We start from the raw sequence: 23519 nt of genomic DNA on the forward strand, positions 1-23519 counted from the left end.
TTGTCTTTGTGACTGTGCTTGTACTTCTGGAGCCCTTGTACTGGGGAGCTTTTACCAAAGTTTTGTGTGTGATTGAGCAGCAGTCTGAGCCACCCAAAGCTAGGATCTGCAGAAAAAGCACCTCGGTGCTGCTTTGGGAGAGCTGACAGTTTAATTAGAGAAGTGAAACTAAGGCCCATGAAACAACTACAGAATAGGCCTGCCTCACCTGGTCTATCTTCAATGCCTGGTAACCAAGCCACTGGGTCGTTGCTCAGCAAAATGGGGATTTCATAGGCTTTCTTCCCCCCCCCCCCCCCCCCCTGGAAATAGTGCACTTAACGTTTGACCTGAAGTGAGTGAGCCCAAGTGAATGAAATCCCACAGGTTAAGAGAGTAGCCATGTATACATCCTTGTGGGTGCCATTGTTAGCAGCTGGCATGGCTGTGGAAGCCATGTGGGTAAACTAGCTGGTTCGTGGGCTTAAATATATAATATGTTTGTTTTCCCCAGATACAAGTCACATGGGAAATCAGGTTGTATGTACTTTACTTACTGTCTGGCATCCAAGAAATTGTATTATATTAAGTTAGAACTGAAAATAACACAGGGTAACTTTTTCATGAATGGGGTGAGGATGAGAATGGGAATGATGTGCATGCTTCAGGGATAATGCAAAAAGCACAAGATTTTGGTCTCTGCCAAGTTCCCAGTCACGTGTATTAATAGGAAAAGACAAGTGTGGGTATGGACAGAAAATGGATAGGTGAAAAATTGCAAATCTACATATTCCCTCTCCCTGACTCACTCGTTCTGGGGGTTAATTTGCTTCCTTTGTTTAATACTGAGGTGGGCAAGAAAGTGGGAGATTTATAGCTGATTCACTGTCATTTCCCGTATTCCAGGGGCTTACTACAGAAAGAACTTCATCTGCCTCAGCTTTCACTTCCTGGGAACCTCTGTAGTTGGGGTCTCTTGGATAGTGAAGCCTCCAAGCCTGGTTTTCGGAATTTTTATTTGTTTCTTAATAAATTTAAAGTTTTTTTAATAGTTTTTAAGTGCACAAAGTAATCCATAGGATTATAAAGGAAACTTACTACATTAAAATATAGTTATCAAAAATATTTTTTTAAAATAAGTTCATGGATCGTACTTTAATAGCACATTAAGTACATATTATAGAATCATAAATATAAACCTGGAATTGAGCTCAGATGATGCCCTATGAAGTCAAGTGTTTTATCTGAAGTCTTGGACATATTATCTTCTCCATTCTCCCCAATGCCTCACAGAGCATAGAGCATTTAATGATACAAAGTGAATTTACTAAATTGGGAAAATAATTTAGGCCTTACTGTAGTTAAAGCAGTAGTGTAGAAGGAAGGAAAAGGAGTCTGGGTGGGACAAAAGGATTGAGAATGTAAAGAAGATCCAAGACCCACCGCCCTTTTTTAATGAAGCCTCGGGGTCATGCCAGGAGCAAAGGTAGCCCTCAGATTCTCGCTTCAAAGCCCTTTCTGTCATCTGATGCTGTGCATTTTTTCCTTGTAATAATAATATGCTTTACCGAGTACAGTTCTGGATTTTGATCTCAACTAGCTTCTCATTTATTTGCGCAGAGGAGGTTGAGAAGATGAATAAGAAGATGGAAGAGGTCAAAGAAGCCAACGTGCGAGTAGTATCTGAGGATTTCCTTCAAGACATCGCTGCTTCCGGCAAGAGTCTCCAGGAGCTGCTCTCTCTGCACACCCTGTCCTCCTGGGGCGCTGAAGTGAAGCCTGAACCCGTGGAGGTGAAGCCGGGAGGGAAGTCAGGAGGCTCTTCTTCCAAGAAGAGTAAGAGTCAAGTCAAGGAGGAGGAAGGTGAGTTCAGAGGAGCTAGCTTCCTAAGAGACCTGGCTAAGTGTGGCTCTCCTTGCCTAGGGCATTGAATTACTGTGTTTTCTTAGATTTGGCCTAGTGTTATGCAGTGTCAAGATAGGTTATTTATGTATTTTGCACAACTTCACATATGTTAATGGGGAGGGGGGGGGGAAGATATGGGAGGGAATCTGGAACTCAAAGTTTTAAAAACAAATATAACTGGGGAGAAATGAAAATTTTTTTAAGTAATGTTATTTATATGATGACAGATTGGTACTAAATAATTTGAGAGTTGGGAGAATCCTCTACAGCCATATAGTTCAGTCCATACTAGAAAGGGTATTCCCATTAGAACATAGTTGTAATATTGTGGTTGACTATCCTCTTAAAGACCTCTAAGGAGTGAGAATTTGCCCCAATTGAGGTTGTTAATACTACTTTGGGATGGCTTTCGCTGTTCAAAAGTGGCATCAGGTCTGACTTTGCTGTATATCTTCTTTCCATTCCCTGATCCCTTTGAGACCAAACAGCAAGTCTAAAGCCTGCTGTCCTTTCTTCTAGCCTCCATGTCTTTTCCAGTCCTTAGCACATGGTTCCAGTGCCTTTCACAATCTTGATTATCCTCCTCTGGATATTCTCCAGCTTATCTACATCTTTCTCCGGAATCATTTTCAAGTTCATTAGACTGCAGCTTATTTAGTAAGTCAGGAAGAATTCAGGAACTTTATTTTTCCAAAGCAGCCCCTCACTCAGTACCTTTTTGTATCTCCTTTGCAGGGACCAACAAATCAGAAAAGAAAATGAAATTAACACTAAAGGGTGGAGCAGCTGTAGATCCTGATTCTGGTGAGTGAAACTTAAGGGCAGAAGAGAAGTCTTAAAGGTTTTTGATGTCGTGTTTGAGAGAGGAGAGATCTAAAGATTGCCTAAGAAATTATGTACTCCTGTGAATATGTGGTCGTCTAATATTGTCTTGTTTTCTTCTTCCCACCCTCAGTAAGCATGTAGGAAAGATAGCGACGTGTAAGTTGGTAAAATTGAATTTAGAGAGCATCTTGTATAGTGGCTTTCCTAGAATTCCTCCTCCCTCCCCTTCCTTCCCCCAGTCTTAAATAACATCTTTAATCCTGCATGTTAAAGGAAAAGTTCAGTGTAATGGAAAAGAGTTCTAGAGTCCAAAGGAACTGGATTCCAATCTACCTCTCCCATTTACCAATTCTTATGTTCATTGGGTCTCCCATTTTGTTTCCTCTATAAATTTGCAGTTGGGAGGAGTTGTTGCACCAGATGACAGGTGGCTTCTGAGGTTCGGTCCAGCTTTATATCTGATTATTTTTTAAATGGTTTCAAGAACTAAGTACTTTGCCTCTTTGATCAGGTCTTGAAGACTCAGCTCATGTGCTTGAAAAAAATGGGAAAATCTTCAGTGCTACCCTTGGCCTTGTGGACATTGTGAAAGGTACCAATTCGTATTATAAGCTACAGCTCCTGGAAGATGATCGAGAAATCAGGTGGGTTCTTGGGGCAGGGTTGGGTGCGGGTTACAGCAGTTTAGGAGAGGGACAGGTTCCATGAGTGCTTCACAGAAACAAATCTTAAGAGTGGAAATTCCATAAGAGGCTCCCATCTGGACCAAGGGTCTGACAGAGTTCCCCAGGAAGAGGCCTCTGACCTCATCTTCCCTTAAAGACCTCACTGAAAGGGTAGGAAGTTTTTCCTTCTATCAAGCCTTAACATCTCTTTTTCCCAGTTATGCCCAGGCAGATAGGCCTGAAGTTCTATGTGAGCGAACTTCAGAAACTTGAGGACATCTGTTACTCTGTTCCGAATTCTTCTCCCCAGGTTTTTCTGGCTAAACATCTACACTTCCTGTAACTCATCCATCCCTTCTCCTGTGGAGTTCTTGTTAATGAGTCTCCAAAGAGGACCTACCTGATATTTCTGGAGGCCTTTCTCCACATATTTTAGTGTCAGTTACATAGGACTCTCCATTTACTCATCTTAACCAACGTTTCTATAATGCTTAAGACTTGCAAAGCTTCTGTTTTTTAAGTGTTAACTTCATTTCATCTTCATAACCACTTGGAAAGGTAGGGGCCTTTGTCATCTTTGTTTTACAAATACAGAAACTGTGGCAGACTTGTTAAGTAACAAGTGACTTGCCCAAAGTCCCAGAGAGAGTAAAAATATGAGGTCAGATTTGAACTTGGGTCCTCCTAACTGGAGGCTCAATACTCCGCTGTGGCACCTTTTACAACATAACTGGCCCACTTCCTTTTCCAATCTGGCATTTCTTGGATGAAATCTTTGTGAGTTCTTCTCTCTCTCTCCCCCCCCCCCCCCCCCCCCCCCCCCCCCCCCGTCATCATTGTTGGTAAATATGCCACAACCTGTTATCCCCACTTTGTCTCCTGCAGATTATTCTTTCTTGTACCATCTCCATGTTAAAATGATGGACTCACCCCACTTGATTAGTTGCCCAGCTGGGGATTGAGCCCAGGTTTCAAATCTAATGTTCCACACCATCTCCACAAATGATTTCAATAACCCTTCTTAAAAGGGTTAGGTTTGTTCTTTCCTCCAATTGTGAGTCATGGGAAAATTCCATGGACTAGAAAGAACAAGAGTTAAGTCCTAAGTACATCTGTTGAGGGCCAGGAGACAACTGTGCTACTGCACCTGGGTTTGATGTTTACTGCTTCCTCTGTTTGATTATTTGGGATGAGGGCATAAAGGGTTTGGTGACAGGAAAAGAGTAAGAGTGAATGTGTGTGTGTAAGGGTGTAAGGATTGTGTAAGGGTGGGGTGGATGAGAGCTTTCCTAGGAGTCGAGTGACATTTTTTTTTTTTTTTTTGAGTGATTTTTTTAAGAAGCCCTTGGGCCAGCCTGACAGAAATGGAAATTTAACTCCCTTATATAGTCTGTAGCCAGACAGTCCACACTAAACACAGCTTCCTGCTGACCTTGGATAGAGTATTTGAGGGAGAGTAGAAAACTTAGGAATTTTCCTAACCTTTTTAATTGTCCTTGGGGTTTTTGTTGCTGCTGCTGTTGAATAGTTTCTCTGGAAAGTTTTTTTCCCCTCAGTTGACCGTGCAACCAAAATTCAGACCTTTGACTCAGTTTTTGTCTCCCCTTCCTACATTTCCCCTGCCCCTCCCTCCAGGTATTGGATATTTAGATCCTGGGGCCGAGTGGGCACTGTGATTGGCAGCAATAAACTAGAACAGATGTCATCCAGGGAAGATGCCATTGATCATTTTTTGAAGTTATACGAGGAGAAAACGGGCAACTCTTGGCATTCCAGCAACTTCACTAAATATCCCAAGAAGTTCTACCCCCTGGAGATTGACTATGGGCAGGTAATCATCCAATATCCTTCCATCATAAGTAGTATGCCCTTCCTAGTGCTAATGAAGGAAGAGACCATAGGAAAAACTGGGAAAAGAATGTAAGGCAGCCTGCTTCAATAAAGCCTTGGAGAGACAGACATCCCTAAACCAAGTTCCCAACCCCAGCCCACTTTACAAATTAGAGGAAAGCAGCTTCCCAAGTTTATACTCCAGATAGAGAACTGAAGAGTCTGCCAGATTTCCCTGAGTCAGCTGTGTCATAAATTTAAATCAAATGATGGTACCTGATTCACAAGGCCTTAAAAGTACTTTGTTCTCTTGCTTTCCAAAACAGAAATAAAAGTTTAAATTGTTTTTTATCTCTCTCTTAAGTGCCCAGGTGGTTACAGATTGAGTATTCTTTATCTTTATTTTTATTTTAATGCTAGACATTGAGGTCCTTTTTCAAACTAACCTGCCAAGCATTCCAACTCTACTACAGAGAGCACAACTCTGGGCTGCCCACATTGTTCATATGCCAAATGTACACTTGACAAAAACATTATTTTATGAAGAACTGACATGGCAAACATTCACAAAGTAATAAGAAAAAGTGATACAGAGACACTCTCAAGGTCTTTCTTAAGAACTTTAGAATGGATTATACAACTGGACTGCCCAGCATGGCGTACTCTCAGCAGAGAAGGTGCTGTGTCCCATGAGCAAAATAGAATTGAATTAGCTTAGAAGTAATGTGAGATGCATAAAGTTAGAGAAGCTACTGCAAATACTTATAGGAACCATTTGTGTCCAACCTGTGGTAGAGCATTCAGAACTAGTATTGGTCTGATGAGCCATAATGGGACATACCCTAATTGGACTTTAACATAGTGATGTCATTTTGGTCCTCTCTGAAAATGAAGGACAATAACCAATTCTCCACCTCTCTATTGTTACTGAAGAGCTCTTAGAATTTTTAAGGGTGTGGTTTGGTTTGGTTTAGTTTTTATTTATTTTGTTTGTCTTATTTTTAATCTTTAAAAACCAATTTCTATTTGCTGTGTGACCCTGGACAAAGCCTTTTACTACTTCCAGGCAGTGCTCTCTAATACTTTTAAAGTAGTTGTGCAATTGGTCCTTACTGTGACACTGGTTAGAGTTGATGGGGTCCTTAGACTAATAAAATTGAGGGGGCAGAGCAGGAAGATGGCAGTTGAGAATTGCCGGTCATTATCATTAAACTATGTTCTTCTCCAAAGGCAGCTGTAGTGAGCATTACAGTGTAAATGTTAGAATGTACTGCTCTCGGAAACCAGGTTTATTTTTGCCAGTTGAACCTAGTGTAGACAGATGTTGCTGGTTTGGAGTTCCTAAAACATTGAGGTCTCTTTCCTTCCCTGCTTTGAATGATTTTGTTTTCTGGTTTCTCCATCTTCCCTAGGACGAAGAGGCCGTGAAAAAGCTGACTGTCAGTGCTGGCACCAAGTCGAAACTCCCCAAACCAGTTCAGAACCTCATCAAGATGATCTTTGATGTGGAGAGCATGAAAAAGGCTATGGTGGAATTCGAGGTGGTTGCATATTTTTAACTTTGGCCTGCCCATTTGTGGATGGTGTTGGATGGCGTGAGGGGCTGCCCATGGGTAGTAGAATATAGGCCTTTATCTGAATTCAAGGTATGCGTCTGGTTCTTATTATATACTCCCCTCCGAGTATATGAATGGGCAGTTCTAACCTATAAAGGAAGATTGTAATAAAATGATTACTTCTGAACTGAAATCGCAGGTCTAGGCTTGGGCCTTATATTAGTGATTGTGGATTATCTCTTCCTTGTAGGTAAAGAGCTTGAAGCAAAATGGAGCCTTCCTTACCTTGCCTTTCTTTAGGGACACTAAATGAATCCTTTGTATAGGCCCACAGAGGGCAATTAATATGAAATTCTATTGATGTCCACTATTTTAAACTGCTGTCAATCCCTTTCTTCCTTTTTTATCCCTCTCTTTCTCTGTCTTCCTCTCCCTACTTTTCATCCCTTCTTGTCTATCTCCCATTCTTTTCTTTCCTTTTGTTTTCTTTTTTCGGAAATTTAAAAAAAAAATTGCTCTTTTTGTGGCCCCAGTTTATATGGAGGAAGTGCTTGATCTATTTGCTGTTAAAATCACTACTCTAAATTGCATATTGGATCAGCCTTGAGAATAGCTAGTCAAACATTTGTTCCCCTCTCCTCAAAAAAAAAACAAAACAAACAAAAAAACAGGTTTAGACCAAATAAATAGAAAAGGGTAACTTTAATTTTTCTTTAATGATATGCTTTCTCAGCACACTGTAAACTGATTTGTGTATCATCTTACTTAGGCTGTTATTTACATGATGGAACTGAAAGTGTCACTTTTGTTAGAGGAATTGTTCTATTCTTCCTGAATTCCACTCTTTCCTCTGAAGTAGAAAAAAGAAGGGATCTGCCCTTGTCTTAAGTTAGAAACTGAACAACACCTCTCTTTTTCTCCTGAGGTTTTCCCAGGCAGTCTGGGCATCTCATTGGATGACTGATATTGCCATTGGCAAGTTCAGCCTGTTTGACTTCACTTTTATGGGGATATCACATGTGGGGGCAGCTAGGTGGCTCAGTAGATAGAGCACCAGCTTTGAAGTCAAGAGGACCTGAGTCCAAATGTGGCCTCAGACACTTAAGTCTTCCTAGCTGTGTGACCCTGGGCAAGTCACTTAACCCCAATTGCCTCAGTGGGGGGAAAAAAAATTATCACATGCGCTGTAAGAATTTTGTCCATCTCTGGTCCTCAATTTAAATTAAAATGTAAATAATATGTACATTGGAGGTCTTCTAAGGTCTCTTCAGACTTAATTCTGACTTTGTAGACATAGTCCCTGACTGTAAAATAGATTTGAAGCTGAACCATACAAAGCCAATTCACACAGCCTTGATCATAGTCTTAAGATTTATCCTTTAGTGATTAAAAATGCCTTCTGGCAGAGAAACATGGACTCACGTTATGGAATGAGACATTTTTAGACATGAATAGCATGGGGGTTTGTTTTTCTTGACTATGCAACAAAAGGCAAAAAAATGGTTTTGTTTTTCCTCAGTGGGGAAGAGATAGAGATAAGAATGAGGTGAAATAATTACTTGTTAATTTTGGAGGGGGAACTAAATTTAAAAATAAAACTTCAGTACCGCATGTGTGTCACAGGCATTGAAGAAGAAGCCACAATTTGGTTAATTCCACCAGGTTTATCATTTGGTGAAAATGATTCTTCATCCTTTTCCAATAATAATAACTTCTTTGAGACAATCTGGAGGCTTTTAGTTAGCCCTCATGGCAAATGAGAAACAGCAATATGTTTCTTTTAAAAAAAAAAAAAAAACCTTAGGATTAGTTCTTTAGGTTTGATAGATTGTATTTGTGTCCATATTTTTTTGTTTCTGGTGGTAGACATCCTGTCAAACATATGGGTCTTAGTATTTGTTTCTCTGCTCCAACTGGAAGTTCAACTCAGGTATTTCATTTAAGAGTTATTGGTATCATCCCATAGCATTTTAGGGAAACCAGCTTTTAATGCAATGAATTTCTCATCAGATTGATCTTCAGAAGATGCCATTGGGAAAGCTGAGCAAGAGGCAGATCCAGAATGCATATTCAATTCTCAGTGAGGTACAGCAGGTAAGCATGAAAATTGCTATCATTAACCTCCACGCTCTCTTCCTCCTTTAATTCACCTTCACTTCTCTAACACAGACTTTTCGTTAATCATTCAAGGCTTCTATTGCGCCAAATCATGATGGAAGTCAGACTTCAATTGGGGCAGGAAAGGAGTACTGAAAGCAAAAGCTTTTGAAAGAATCTTCCCCCCATTAATTTAAGAAAATGGAAGTGCTTTAAGCCCTAGTTAAATTGATAGCTTGATTTTTATCTGAGGAGGGTTTATGTTTGGATAAAATTTAAGAGAAAGGAAAGGTAATTCTAAGAAATTTGGTAAAATTTATTTTTTAAGTTAAAAGCTTTCTGGAGATTTATATTTTCCCAATCCATAAAAAATGTTGAGTTTTTACATAGAGTGTCCTTTTAAAAAGCCCTCTCATTTTAGTCATGACCTTAAAGTTAGCCAATTCCCACTCTCGGATTCCCTTCTCTCTTGTCCTATCACTCTTGATATCATTCCGGCTGAATCACTTATAAAATTTATGTTCGCTAATCTCAATTGGGCTCTCATGGCTACTCAGAAAACCTTATATTTTCTGTTGACTCTATCATCATTCCAAATAGATCCAGAGCTTTTCTCCCTTCAGCCTACCCCACGCTCCCTTAGCTTATGTTCTTACCTTCTACTTTCCTGAAAAAATTGGCAGCCATTATCATGTGTTGCTGTTAATCTGCATCTTACATATCCCATATATTCAGCCATTCTCTTCTCCTTCAAAGCAGCTTCTGGGGAAAACATGTCCCTTCCCAAGGCCAACTGATGACCTCATCTCTTAGCCTTATTTCTCTTATAGACTCCTCTGTTTCAGTTAAAGGCACAGTTACCTTATAGTTTGTAACTACAGTTATCCTTGACTCATCCCTTGCCCCCACCAGCATGTTTAATTGCTCACATCTCACTCAGCATCCTAGCTCAGGCCATCTTCATCCTGTAGTAAAAGCCAGTTTTCCTCTTTCCAGTCCATCCTTGATACAGCCTAGAGAATGTCCCTAAAGCCCAGGTCTGACCAAGTCACTCCCCCTACTTCAAAGGTATTGAGTTGTTCCCCTTTGCAACTAAAAATAAAATAGAAACTCCTCAGTTTGGCATTTAAAACCCATCACATGTGACTCCCACCTGCCTTTCCAGACTTAACTAAATATTAGTCCTCCTTCATGCTCTCTGCATTCAGCCACACTGAACTACTTACTAGCTTCTTCATGAATGTGACATTCCCTCTCCACGTCTGCATTCACACAAGCACGCTGTCTCCATTCTCTCCCACCCATTCCACTCCTTAATTTCTGGGAAAGAACAAATTTCACTCTTTATCTTTCAGAATCTTTGCTTTCCTTCAAGGATCAATTTTAGATCACCCAAGTTGTTGCTGCTCTCTCTCCTCTAAATTACCTTTGTGTTTAGATATCTGTGTACGTCTTAGGTTTCAGGAGAGTGCAGCCTCCTTGAGGGCAGGGACTATATCCCAGCACCTAGCACAGTGCCTTGTACATGGTAAGTGCTTAGTAGGTGGCAATTAAATTGAGCTGAACTAAAGGTGAAAATTACAAGTTGCTGTCAAATCACAAACTTTATAGAGAAAACTCCTCTTGGGCCTGCTGTGAAAGGACCACATAGAATAGTTAAGTGTGATGGGTAAAATATTTGTGCCAATTCCAGAAGCTCCAGTCCCAAGTAAGAACAGGGAAGTTTTAGGGAGAAGACATTTCTGATAACCAAAGTTAGTGTTAAGAGTGAAGATAGGGCTGCTATTAAGGATGGTGCTATCTTCTCACTGTGTGTCAGGGGATTGATTTGGGAAGGGAAAAGAGTAGGGAAGAATGGGTCTGGAACTCTTTGCCTTGCCCAGAGTCACTGCCTATCACCTTGCAGGTTCACTGGATCTTTGCATTCGTTTGGCTGCCAGGGGGGTCTCTCTACCAGTTGTCAACCTGGTGACTTGGTTTTTATGCATTTAGCAAGATTTATTAAACAACTTTGTACACATTTCACCAAACAGATCCATCAAAGGAGGGCTGGGTTGCAAGTACAATGCAAGCAAAATAACTTGCTACATAAATAACTAATCCTCTCACTTAGAAGATAGGCAAGAATAAATAGAAGCTATTTAAAATGTACTTTCTGGACATGTGAGCAGTGAATTTGGCTATTGATTTTTTTTCCCCCAGAAATAACTTTTACAAAAATGTCCAGTCCCCTCTATATTTGTTAATATTACTGTTAACTTTTCTAGAGTACTAGTTTTTAAAACAGCCCAAATGCCCTAAGTAATACAGTATATAGAAGAGTGGTTTCTACATGGAATTATTTCCCACAATCATCATACCCTCCACATAGACCTCTCTGGGCTGACATACTTTGTGAGGTGTCCTTTTAATCAGGGAGGTAGAGAAAAGGGGAGATGAGGTGAGGTGTTGCTTAATAATCCTCTCCCTTCCCCTTACTTTCCTTTCTGCTGTCTTCTGCAGGTGGTGTCCCAGGGTGGTAGCGACTCTCAGATTCTGGACCTCTCTAATCGCTTCTATACCCTGATCCCCCATGACTTTGGAATGAAGAAGCCTCCGCTCCTAAACAACATTGATTGTGTGCAGGTAAGGGAGAGAATTCCTGAGCCAACAGACTGGAGAAGACCGCCTTTTAACCCTCCCCTCTACTTCCCATACCTGTCACCTCTTAAGTATTATTGCAGATACAGTTTAGCCTTAGTTAAATGCTTTCTGAAATAAGATGTAGATGGAGGTATTCATTGGCACCTCAGATTCCACCTACTGATAAAGAATTGATCTTCTTTATCTTCTGGACAACAGTATCTTACGATATATAGCACATAAATGAATCAAACCCGCTACAAACCAGAAATCAAAAATAGGGGTAAAGATATTTCTTTCTTTCTCCATCTCCCTAATTCAGTAATAATATGGAAAGCATGTTTTCTAAGTAGAAAAACAGCCAATCAACCAGCATTTATTAAGCATCTGCTAGTCTCTAAGCTAAATCATAAATGCCTACTATGTGCTAGGTTTTTCAAGAAAAGGAGCTTATTGCAAATAACCTTCTGATTGTTCCGCTGCCTCAATTCTTTCCTCTTCAAACCATTCACCACTAAGATACCAAAGTAATCTATTAATACATAGATCTGACCCACACTAAATAAACTGCAGTGGCTCCCTGTCAGCTAAATAAAGCCCTCATTTTGGCTTTTAAGGTCTTCATAACCTGACTCCTTCCTACCTTTCCATGATGTTAGCCTTTATTCCCTCAATATCCTACAATCCAGCTCTGCTGGCCTACTTAACCTTTTCAAATGCACAGAAGCCTCCTGTTTCTCCATTACCTGCTTTTGCATTGGCTGTGCCTTCAGAAAAGCTCATCCTCTTCACCTCTGCTTCTTAGCTCTTTCCCTCCCCCCCCACTTTTTTTTTTTATTCTTATTCTTCCTCATTATCTTACTCGAGGCACCAACTCGAGACATGTTGTATTTTCCCTTGGGTAGTTGTAACCTACTGTTTTCCATGCAAAACAAAGTCGGTCTCTAGATTGGACTTCACACCTATCCAGATTTGGATGGAAATTCAGCATTTAACTCATTTTTGATTCTCCAGGCCAAAGTAGAGATGCTGGACAATCTACTGGACATTGAGGTGGCTTATAGTCTGCTCCGCGGTGGATCTGAAGATGGCAGCAAGGATCCCATTGATGTCAATTATGAGAAGCTTAAAACTGATATTAAGGTAACAGTTCTCCCTTTTAGAGGGGGCACTGATTCTTCTGATTCTGTACCTCCTAACTGCCCTTGTATATCTTGATGTGTGCATACACACACATACATGCATATACAGACAAAAAATCTCAATCCCAGACCCAGGCCCAAGTGAGCTGAATTTTGGGAAGATTTCCTGGTCTGCCTTTCTCACTGAAACTATTGCAAATATCTATTTTTCTTAAGTCTTAAAGCCTAGCCCACTAGCCAAGTTAGGAAAATTAATTTATCTCCAGTTTTACAAATGAGAAGTAAACTAAGTGGCTGAGCTCTAGAATGAACATTTGATAATATCATAACTTACTTTCTCCCAGCAGTTGGAAAAAAAATCGTTTTTCTTTACAAACAGTTCCCAAGCCATGGGCTTAACCTTTTATGAGATTGGGGGGGGAGGGTGGATTATATCTATATTTTCACCAATTTCTAGTGGAAACTTGGCATTTCCTTCAGTTATTTTATTTAATAAAAACATTATTTTGAAAAAAGGTCCATAAACTTTACCAGATTATTAAGGGGACAATGATCCCCCAAATGCCCCGATTTAGAAGGATCTTGAAGGTGCTAAGTATTTCAAGAAAATACCTAGCTTTATTTGGTCCAGAGGGGTCTCCCTATCTTACCCATGCTGGAACTGCAATAGATACTTAGGACCCCATAAGTACTACTGATTAGGAGCTTGAACTGCCTCCATTTCTGATCTGGGTTGTCTCTTGTTGGTGCTGAATTTATTGTGGAAACATGATTGGCTTAACTCCATTGCAACTCAGACCTCTATCAACTTACCATACTTGGCTATGGATTAACTTTTACTAAGTATCTAGTTTTAATTAAAAAATCTTGGGAAAATGTTGTCTTTGGAAATCTAGTGACTCTTCATCAGAGTCACATCGCCTCAGATAGCAGCTGCAGCAAACCTGCCAGTTGATAAGATCCTTTCTTTGGAAAATAAAATGATAGCTATAGACAATATTAAAAGTGACTTGTGATTCAGTCCTACATAGGCCAGCAGCAGAGTCAGGAAGACTATTGGCTCTGCAGTCAGGACTTGAATTCCAGTCCCACATCTCATATTTGTTAACCTTTGGGAATTGAAAAAGTCAGTAAGTTCCTTAAGCTTCAATATCTGCTTCTGGATGGATTCCTTCCTTCCTTTCATTCTGAGTCTCTTCCAGGTGGTTGACCAGAATTCAGAAGAAGCTGACATCATCAGGCAATATGTTAAGAATACACATGCTACTACTCATAATGCCTACGACTTGGAAATTATTGATGTAAGAAAGTATCTTGTTTCCTTCTTCCTTTGCCCAGCTCCTAGGTGGGACAGAACAGTATATTATACCCAAAAGCATTTTTAGGAAATGGCCCATATTTCAGTAGAACAGAAACTGGGCTTGTTTTAAAGCACTCTTTTTGTTTTCCTTCTCAAATTAAACTTTTATGCACCTGATTACAAACCAAGAAAATTAATCAAAAAGTTAAACAATGTTTCTTTTTTTTTTAAAGCTAATTTTTATTTTTATTTTCTGTCCTTGGTTACCCTCTCTAGATAAGGGTATGAGGATTATATTTGGATGTAAAATATATTTCAAAAAGAGATTACTTTAGTGGATAATGTCACAGGTGAACATCCAGCCTTGGCAATTCAAGGGAATACATAATAAGATTAACAGGCTCTGGAAAAGAAGCAAAGTTAGAAAGTAACAATACAAATAGTAAAATACTGTCAACTTTGAACTTGAGACTTATTTTGGGAACACTTTTATTTAAACTATTAAGAATCCTCTTGCTTTTTAAAAAAGACTTCCAAAGGTGGAAATACTGCAACTTCATGCCCTGCAAAGAGAAAAACTTATCTTAGTGGCTTTCCAAAATTTGTGTTTTGTTTTGGATTTAAGAGCCAGGATTTCATCCTTTTGTCAATAATGCTTTTAGATCTTCAAGATTGAGCGTGAAGGTGAAAGTCAACGTTACAAGCCCTTTAAGCAGCTTCATAACCGGCGGCTGCTGTGGCACGGGTCCAGGGCCACCAATTTTGCTGGGATCCTCTCTCAGGGTCTTCGGATCGCCCCCCCTGAAGCCCCTGTGGTATGTAGCTGATCCGGGGGAGGGGAGGTGGTTACATAACTGCCTTTTTGTCCATAGGGACCTTCAAGTAAAGAGCCCAAATGCTGCTCTACTTCTAGTGATAGAGGGAGGGGACCTTGTTGGCTTAGAGTGGGACAGATAAATATGGAGGTGGTGGCATTTATTTAGTCTCTGTTTGAACACTTCTGTGAAAAGATAGCTCACTTTTTTTTAACAGGGCGTGTCATTTCATTTTTAACAAGACTTAAGGATTTTTCCTATTTTTATTGAATCAAAATCTGTTTTTCACTGAGTCCTGATGCTGCCTCTGGAATAATACAAAATAAATCTGACCCCCTTTCTATGTGACAGTCCATTAAATTTAGGTAGTGCTTTTGCGGTTGGCAAAGCACCTTCCTCACCAGACTGAGGTGCATAGTGCAAGTATGTCCTCATTTTATTGGGAAACTCACATGTGGTCAGCAGCTACATTTAGAGTTGGGAGGCCATCTTCTCCCCACCCACCACCCGCTCCCCTTCCTTGTACAAATGAAGAAACTGATCCAGCAAGTTTAAATGCCTAGCCCAAAGTGGGGACACAGGAGAACCAGGAATTGAAAAGGGTCTCTCCTTCAAGTCTAGGGCTCCTTTCTTCCTTCTTGTTTGTTCATACCACACCCAGCCGTCTTTTTACTGTCTAGATCAGCGGTTACCAAACTTTTTGAGGGGTGGGGAGATTTCAGGATGACTTTATACTTTTAAAATAATTTTTTAAATGAGGGTTAGTTACAGTACTCAACTATAAATGCAGTTAAGTTGATAAGTATTATTAAAATAGTTTCTGCCACCCAGACCATTTTGAGAATCACTGGCCTAATGCAGACTCATGACTTCTCCCCTTCTAGTATCTCTACTTATACCTTCTCCCAGAGCTAAACATTCATAATTTCCCTTATCTTTTTTTCATGGCTTCCTGACATTGTACCAATCTGATTGCCCTGTAGATGTACCCATTGAGGCTTTGACCTTAGACCAAGAATTTGTGATCCCACCACCCCTCATTCAGTGCAGTAGGGAATGGTTAATGACACTTGCACATCATTATAGGATCAGCTGCACAAATTTAAACTATACCCAGCACCTTTAAATTAAAATCGCTGTATTACTGGCCTGGAATCCGTTCTCCACTGAAAAGTTTTCTGCTTATTTGTGATTTTTTTTTTTTCTTTCATTTGTGTTTCCTTTGGTACCTTGTTACATACATAGTAATCTCTTATATCTGCGTTGTTTCCAACCCTGTAGACTGGCTATATGTTTGGTAAAGGAATCTACTTTGCTGATATGGTTTCCAAGAGTGCCAATTACTGCCACACATCTCAGGGAGACCCAATAGGATTAATCCTCCTAGGGGAAGTTGCCCTTGGAAACATGTAAGTTACTTTGGTCTGGGGCCATTGAGATGGTGGGCTTTAGAGGTAGAGGAAAAACCCTTTTAAAACTACCCTTCTAGGTAAAGACTATAGACTTTCCCTTCATTTCTTCCAAGCTGGAAGCTAGCAAGTAGATACATAGATTACTTAAGCTCTTACTATAAACATACAAACCAAAGGCAGTCCCTGCCCCCAAGGAGTTTACATTCTGATGGTAAGAGAAGGAGAGCTGGAAGTTAAGGGTCAGGGCTCTGGTAGAGGTGCTAGAAATCTTTGGGAGGCTTGCTTCTGAGGGCTTGGGCCTAGCATGGGGCCTTCGTACTTAACCAGCATTTGCTGAATTAACAATGGTCAGTGTTTGCCAGGTGGTGCAGCTGCATTCTTCGATCCTTCCTTTAAGTCAAGAGATCCCAGAAAGAGTCTTAAGGCAGCTCTAAGCTCTTTAATGGCCAAATGCCCCAGAGACTGAAAAATGCCCTGTTCTATGTGTTCTTTTGAATAGGTACGAGCTGAAGCACGCCTCCCACATCAGCAAATTACCAAAAGGCAAGCACAGCGTCAAAGGTAATAAGGTCCACCCATGGTGGGCTTCTCTAACTTATTATTATGTTTGGGACTGGTAGTCAGTGACCAGGAGCCTTGGAGTACATGATTTTCTCACATTGGGAGGCATAGATCTAAAAATGAAAGGGGCTATTTAGGAATTCAGGAAAAAGTAGGCCAACCTAGAATGTTGGAGAGCTAAAATAAGATATAAAAGTTAATGCCTTTGTATTTGGCTGCATTTACTTCATTTCCAACTTAAAGAAAAGGGGAAATAATGTAAAGTAGAACTTGCACGAGAAAATAATACTTCCTGGGAAACAAATAGACCTTAACCTCTAAGTAATTACAATAATAATAATTTACACTTAGGAAAGGTTTTCTCTCTTATAATTATTTTTGAGAAAAACAGACATTTTCTTCCTGGGGCCTACATATTCATACCACAGTTTAAACCACTGTTTCTTTTTCCAGGCCTGGGCAAAACTGCACCTGATCCAACAGCCAGTGTCACACTTGATGGTGTGGAGATTCCTTTGGGAACTGGGATTCCTTCTGGTGTTAGTGACACCTGTTTATTATATAATGAGTATCCTTTCTTGGTCATTGGATTCAACCCCCACCTTTTCAGAGTGGATGGGACTTGTCTTTGTCCCCCCCAAATGTGTGTGATGTGATTTTCTGTCACTTCAGGAACTGTTCTAGTATTTTAGTAGTTCAGGGGTCTATAGTGTAAGTAAATGAGAAATCAGAGTTGACTGAAGGATCTTTAGGGTGGACAAGGGTAAGTATTTTGTCCCATTTTTTAAAAAATTAACATTTATATTGCTATCTTTTGTTTTTACATCACCTCCATTTTCAGATAGAATGGTTTATCTCCTCCTCACCTCCCATATACACATTATTATTATTATTATTATTTTTTTTTTTTTTTTTTTAATAGCCTTTAATTTACAGGATATATACATGGGTAACTTTACAGCATTAACAATTGCCAAACCTCTTGTTCCAATTTTTCACCTCTTACCCCCCCCCACCCCCTCCCCTAAATGGCAGGATGACCAGTAGATGTTAAATATATTAAAATCCATATACACATTAAATGATTTGCCCACGGTCACACAGTGTCTGAGGCTGAACTCACTCAGGCCCTCCTCACTCCGATTTTGGTGTTTTGTCCACTGTGCCATTTAATTACTTGTGTGTCTTCAGCCCTTAGCCCAATTATGTGTAAGCCATCCATCCTTTGTAACAACATTTTAAAAAGGAAAAAGAGAATCATGTGGCAAAAGCAACAGATCTCGAAGAAAATGTGTGCCGTTCCACACCTGTGGTCTTCCCCTTCTGAAGAGAAGGTGGAGAGTGAGAGACATCTTCTCATCTCCTGGTTATTGTAATCTCCCAGCGTTCAGTGGGAGGGGTGGGGAGAGACAGTACTCTTCCCTCTTGTAGAGATAGGTTTTCCTGATTTGGTTAAATTTTGTTCCAAATGGATTATTTGGATACAAGTCTTCCCATCACATTCAATCTTAATTGTAAATTGAAAGATTGGTGGGTATGAGCTTTTGTTCCTTCTTTTTTTTTTTTTCTTTAATTATTTGCTGAGGCAGTTGGGGTTAGTGACTTGCCCAGGGTCACACAGCTAGGAAGTATTAAGTCTCTGAGACCATATTTGAACTTAAGTTCTCCTGACTCCAAGGCCGGTGCTCTATCCGCTGTATCATCTGGCTGCCCCTTTTCTTTTTTTCCTCCCAACTATCTCAATGTGTTTCGTTTAAAATACACAAGAAAACACATTGGATGCCAATCAAATATGCATTGGGTTGGTAGTTAAGAGTTTTGCTTTCAGGTTCATATTGCACCAAACAACTAAAAGACAGTGTATTGAATAAAAGAAAAAATTTTAAAGTGTTTAGAAGTAATTGGGTTAAAGGCTGGTGATATACAAGCAATAATAAGTGGTGCAGTAGCCAAGGCATCAGAATTGGAGTTAGGAATACCTGGGTGAGTCCAGCTTCAGACACTGACTGACTGTAGGCAAATCACTTAATGTCTGTTTGCCTCAGTTTTCTCAACTTAAAAACAGGAACAGCTCTTAGGTTGGTGTGAGGATCCAATATAATATTTGTAAAATGTTTAGCACAGTTATTATTATCATCAAAAGTGAAAAGAAGAAACAACTCATCACATTCAAATGAAGAGACAACATAAGATTCAGCTGCAAGTCGAATGAATGGTCCTTAGGGAACAATGGTAAAGCAGCTTAACACATTTTCTTTAATGCTACTTCTGCTGTAAACCATATAAATTAATGGTGTTGGGGCAATTGATGCTACCAACAACTTGCGTGGCAAGAATTTTCTCTCTAGGTTGTCAATGGCTGTGGTGGCTGAGGGAGCAGTGGCCAGGACAATCCGAAGCCAGTGGTCTGCAGTTCCCAGGGCTATTGGGTTCAGGTTGTCCCCATTAGGATTAGAATTGTGTTAGTGCTCAAGGTGGTTAGGAGCTGATTTGGCCTATATATGCTGGCTCCTTTGGGGTTTTAACGGTTTCTGGTCATCTGGCTTACCTCCCTCATGGGTAGCAGCTGAAATGATGGGTCTCATCTCGGAATTGTGGCTCCACATATCAGGCTCAAAGCAGGGGTGCTGGGGGTGGGGGGGAGGGGGGTGGTGGAGAGAAGGCAGGCGGTACGGCTGATAGTACAGCTCTCCTGGGACTCGGGGGTTCCTACTTCCTGAAGCCATTCTTGGTTCATCTTGGCTTAGGAAAGCTCAGCAGTTCTGCAAAGCACATGTGCACTGTTCAGGGAGAAGTAAACAACATAATGACGGGATGGTGGGCATTCAGCCATTGAAAGCCAGCCTTTGTCTCCTTAACTCTCTCTCCAGATACATTGTCTATGACATTGCTCAGGTAAATCTGAAGTATCTACTGAAATTGAAGTTCAACTTTAAAACCTCCCTGTGGTGAGCAGGTAGCACCGGCCTAGTGCTCAGAGGCGACCTAGCCCTTCTAGTTCTCTTATAGCATGGAGCTGCCTGGTAGGCTTAGATATCCACAAATCTTTCAGAAATTTCAAGAGAGCCAAGTGGCAGACAACTATTAACTTTACTAAATCTTCTCTATAAAAATTTTATATAAACAAATGACCAGCCGTATGTTGAAAAGATTTTCTCCCAAGCCCAAATCTGGGGATTTGATTCCGTAGCCACCCAAGTTCCATGCACCCCTGGGGCATAGCAGATCTCTTATAACTGACAAGTGAGGAAAAATTGGAAGAAAAATGGTTTTACACAAAAGCATGAAGGGGGGGGGGATTTGTAGAGAGGGAAATTGCAATGTTTACATTATTAGATTTCAAAGGAAAATAAAGTGCTTCCAACTCTTTCTAAATGTTCTTCAGTTTTGATTTTGGAAAAAAGTGTTAAGCACATTTATTTTAAGGTAAAAATAAAAGCTAATTTCATACTAATTAGTTTTTCTTTTTTTTTTCTTTTGAATTCTTTAACCCGTTCCCTTTTGATCTATATTTTTTACAACTTTATTTTATGAGAACAGTATAAGTAGCTTCATTTACTTAGAGGTGAGGGTCTTCTAAATTACAAATCTTTCAGTATTTAGTTCAGGGACTATGTCCTTTTGTGATAATTTTAAAATATGGACTTGGAAGGCTAGTGGTCACTGCATTAAAGTTGAAATGCCTTATGTTGTGTGTGCCTATTCAGTGCTAGATCTGGACATCTGTTTTGTTTTTGATAATATAGCATATCTACCTAGTGGAAGAATGAGGGAGTACAAAAATCCAGGGACATGTTAGTGACCATATAAATAAGTTATGAGCTGCAAGCTCAATAGATCCTCTCCATTTTTCTTTTCCTGTAGGAGGCATCAAGCCTTCACAGAAACAATGTAACATAATAAATAGAGTACCAGAATTGGAATTGAAAATCTAGGTTCAAATCCTGCCTGAGACACAATCTCTCTGTGCCTCAGTTTCTTCATTTGTAAAAAGAAGCACATTTGATGACCACTAAGGTCTCAGAGTTTGCATTGTAAAGAGAATTTTCAAAAATAAAGGAACATTTTTTTAAGGTAGCCTAGGATAAAGAGAAGAATAAATGCGTATTTCTTGGCATCAGCTATTACCGTCCAAGAAATGTCCTTTGATCAGAAGTTCATAGTTAATATGGACTTGAGATTTCATAACTGGCTGTTCCTGTCATTAATTCTGTTCGCGTTCCTGTCATTAATTCTGTTCGCAGTCCTTTCACATATATAACTTACCCTGTTTATTTCTCATAGTAGATTTTTTGAAAATACAACATTCTGTCAAACTCAATATTCTATTCATATCAAATGTAGCACTTAGGCTATCTGTTTCTTAACATGTTTCATGACCTCCTTTCCTAAGGATACACCTAATTAATTCCTTTTGTGCCACTATATATGTAGGTGTCACCTTCACTAACCTGCTATACTCTTTTCCCCATTAGTTTTTCCATAGCATTTTTGTTTTAAATATTCCAAAATTTTGCTAGTAACATGATTTGTATTATTCACATGTACCAGCCTCACTAGGGAAATGTGTAAGGGCTTTTGTATTAGCAAGCAATTTAGAGTCATTGAAAGTTTTCAAGATACAATCTAGTCTGAAATTGTCCCATCTTTGTCCATCTGGACACTATGCTAAAACACCAAGGATACATAGTAAGAAAAAAAGAATCCTTGCAGTCAACAAGTTCATTTTGTGAAGGGAGAAACAGCATGCAAGAAATTCTACTCACAAGATGCAGACAACCTAAGTGGAAGGTGATGGCGTTCAGAGAGCCAATGCCATCTTAGGGTGATTATCGTGACTTGTGCTTCAGATTTAAGTGAGAGACTTGCCCTCGATTGTCATCATCATTATCTTCTGATGTTAGCCAAGTGCAGCAACAAGTCGGAAGTCAGGGTAGTTAGCCGTGGGCAGGGATTCAGGGAAGAATCTTGGGGTCTCTTTCGTCTGACCACGCTCCAGGGCCTGCTTTGGGAACCTTCGAGCTGCTGGAACAAATTGTTCTTACCTGCCTGTTCCCTGGGAGTTTCCACAGTCCTAGTGGGGACGTCCCCAACTCAGCTAGCAGTCACCCTCAGCCTGGTTAGTTCATCTGCCAAGGTGGTTTTACTCTTGTGTGGCTGCTGCACATGCTGCAGTTTCTTGGAGCTATTGATGCCAACTGGTTACCAAAGGTAGATGAACAACCCTAAAAAGAGCCCAGTGAACCCTGGGCCAGAGACACTAGTTTTCCTTGAACACCCATGCACTACAAAATAGAAAGTGATCTCCAAGGGAAGGCATTAGCTATTGGTAATGTTTCCTATGGAAGGTGGAATAGAAGGTGACTCTTGGAGGAGATGAGAGACAGGTGAGAAGGGAAAAAAACGTGGTCAGGGAAGTCAGCCAGAAAAAAGGAATGGAGCTTCATGAGTGGGGAACAACAAGAAGACTAAGGTTGGTATTTCACCAGGTATGTGAAAATTAGGATCTTAAGAGGAGGACTGGAATCTTAGAGAGGAATCAGGTGGTCAGCTTTGAAAGCCACTGATTTTAGACCTAATGCAGTCACTGGAGATTGAGTAGAGGATAACGTGGTTCAGACACAGACCTATCATAGAGTAGATGGACTGGAATGCAAAAGGCCTGGGAAAAGGAGGACCAACCAGAAAGATATTGTAAGAGGCCACGAATGTGCCAAGAACTTGTACCAAGGTTATGGTTGTTAGTGGAGAGATGGGGTATTATGCTAAGAACCATTGCTGTGAATATGAGATGGGAATGGGCAACAGATTGAATATTGTGGATCGAGTAAGATAGAGTTGAAAATGACAGTACCATGAAAAGTAATAAGGAAGTTTGGGGGGAAAGATGAAGAATTATAGCAGAATAAATATAGCCAAGCTTACTCACCAAAGCTCTTCCATGAATATCTAAAAAATGCCAGACTCAATTCTAATTGGGAAATTGAAGAAAAAGATGAATAGTCATTTTTCGAGCCCTGGAAGGCTTAGAGAGGCAGAAGTCAGCAGATACTAGGGACAAGGTATGCTTGTTCAGGGAGTTAACTGCACAGAGTAATTAAGTGTTAGGAACTGAGCCAAAGCTGGACTAGAAGAGATTCCCTGGGAAATCCCTGAACTAACACAATTAGAATTGACCAAACAGAAGCTGACTCCATGAGACATCAAGAAATTATAAAATAAAATTCAATACACTGTAAAAAATAGAAGAAAAATGTTTTTGTAGTAACAAGCATTACAACTGACCTAGAAAGCAGATAAGGGGAGAGAATTTAAGTCATTTGAACCACCTGAAAGCCAGGACTTGAGAAAAAAAAAAAAAAAAGCCAAAGATAATGAATTCCATTTTGGACATAGTTTAAGATGTCTAAAGAATTAGACTTCATATAGATAGGGATGATAAATCCATGCATGCTAATGACATCATCAAATGAGATAGTAAAGAGGGGGGAAAGAACTCAGAGTAGACTTCTGGGCAACACTTGTGGTTAGTGAGCATGACATGATTGAAGAAGCAGTGATCAGAGGTTGGAAAAGAACCAAGAGAATGCAGTGTTATCAATGCATAAGGAAGAGAAAAAATTAGGCGAGAGCTCTAAATGAAACTAGGAAATTACAGAGAAATGAAGGAGTGAGGGGGGGGAAAGTAATTAGAGTAGAAAATGCAAAGAGGTCCTTAGTTACTGGAGATAACAATTGCAACGGAATGATAGGGTGTTAAGTCAGGTTGCAAAAGATTTATATTTAGTGAGAGGAAAGAACAGATATGAA

At 40.0% G+C, this 23519-nt stretch overlaps 1 protein-coding gene across 1 annotated transcript in view; it reads left to right on the top strand.

Annotated features, from left to right (window-relative positions):
• The window catches only part of PARP1 (poly(ADP-ribose) polymerase 1), a 45610-nt gene extending 25447 nt beyond the window's left edge, over nucleotides 1–20163 (top strand). Inside the window, exons 10-23 of the mRNA XM_031967020.1 lie at nucleotides 1600–1842; nucleotides 2620–2688; nucleotides 3221–3353; nucleotides 5010–5205; nucleotides 6617–6745; nucleotides 8771–8854; nucleotides 11360–11482; nucleotides 12494–12622; nucleotides 13824–13922; nucleotides 14584–14736; nucleotides 16018–16145; nucleotides 16648–16709; nucleotides 17163–17277; nucleotides 19580–20163. Coding sequence (XP_031822880.1) covers nucleotides 1600–1842; nucleotides 2620–2688; nucleotides 3221–3353; nucleotides 5010–5205; nucleotides 6617–6745; nucleotides 8771–8854; nucleotides 11360–11482; nucleotides 12494–12622; nucleotides 13824–13922; nucleotides 14584–14736; nucleotides 16018–16145; nucleotides 16648–16709; nucleotides 17163–17277; nucleotides 19580–19661 — 1745 coding nt within the window. The 3' untranslated portion in view covers nucleotides 19662–20163. The remainder of the gene's footprint in view (nucleotides 1–1599; nucleotides 1843–2619; nucleotides 2689–3220; nucleotides 3354–5009; nucleotides 5206–6616; nucleotides 6746–8770; nucleotides 8855–11359; nucleotides 11483–12493; nucleotides 12623–13823; nucleotides 13923–14583; nucleotides 14737–16017; nucleotides 16146–16647; nucleotides 16710–17162; nucleotides 17278–19579) is intronic.
• Nucleotides 20164–23519: the final 3356 nt, after the last annotated feature.

This window comes from Sarcophilus harrisii, chromosome 4, assembly GCF_902635505.1.
Source record: "Sarcophilus harrisii chromosome 4, mSarHar1.11, whole genome shotgun sequence".
Taxonomy (NCBI): domain Eukaryota; kingdom Metazoa; phylum Chordata; class Mammalia; order Dasyuromorphia; family Dasyuridae; genus Sarcophilus; species Sarcophilus harrisii.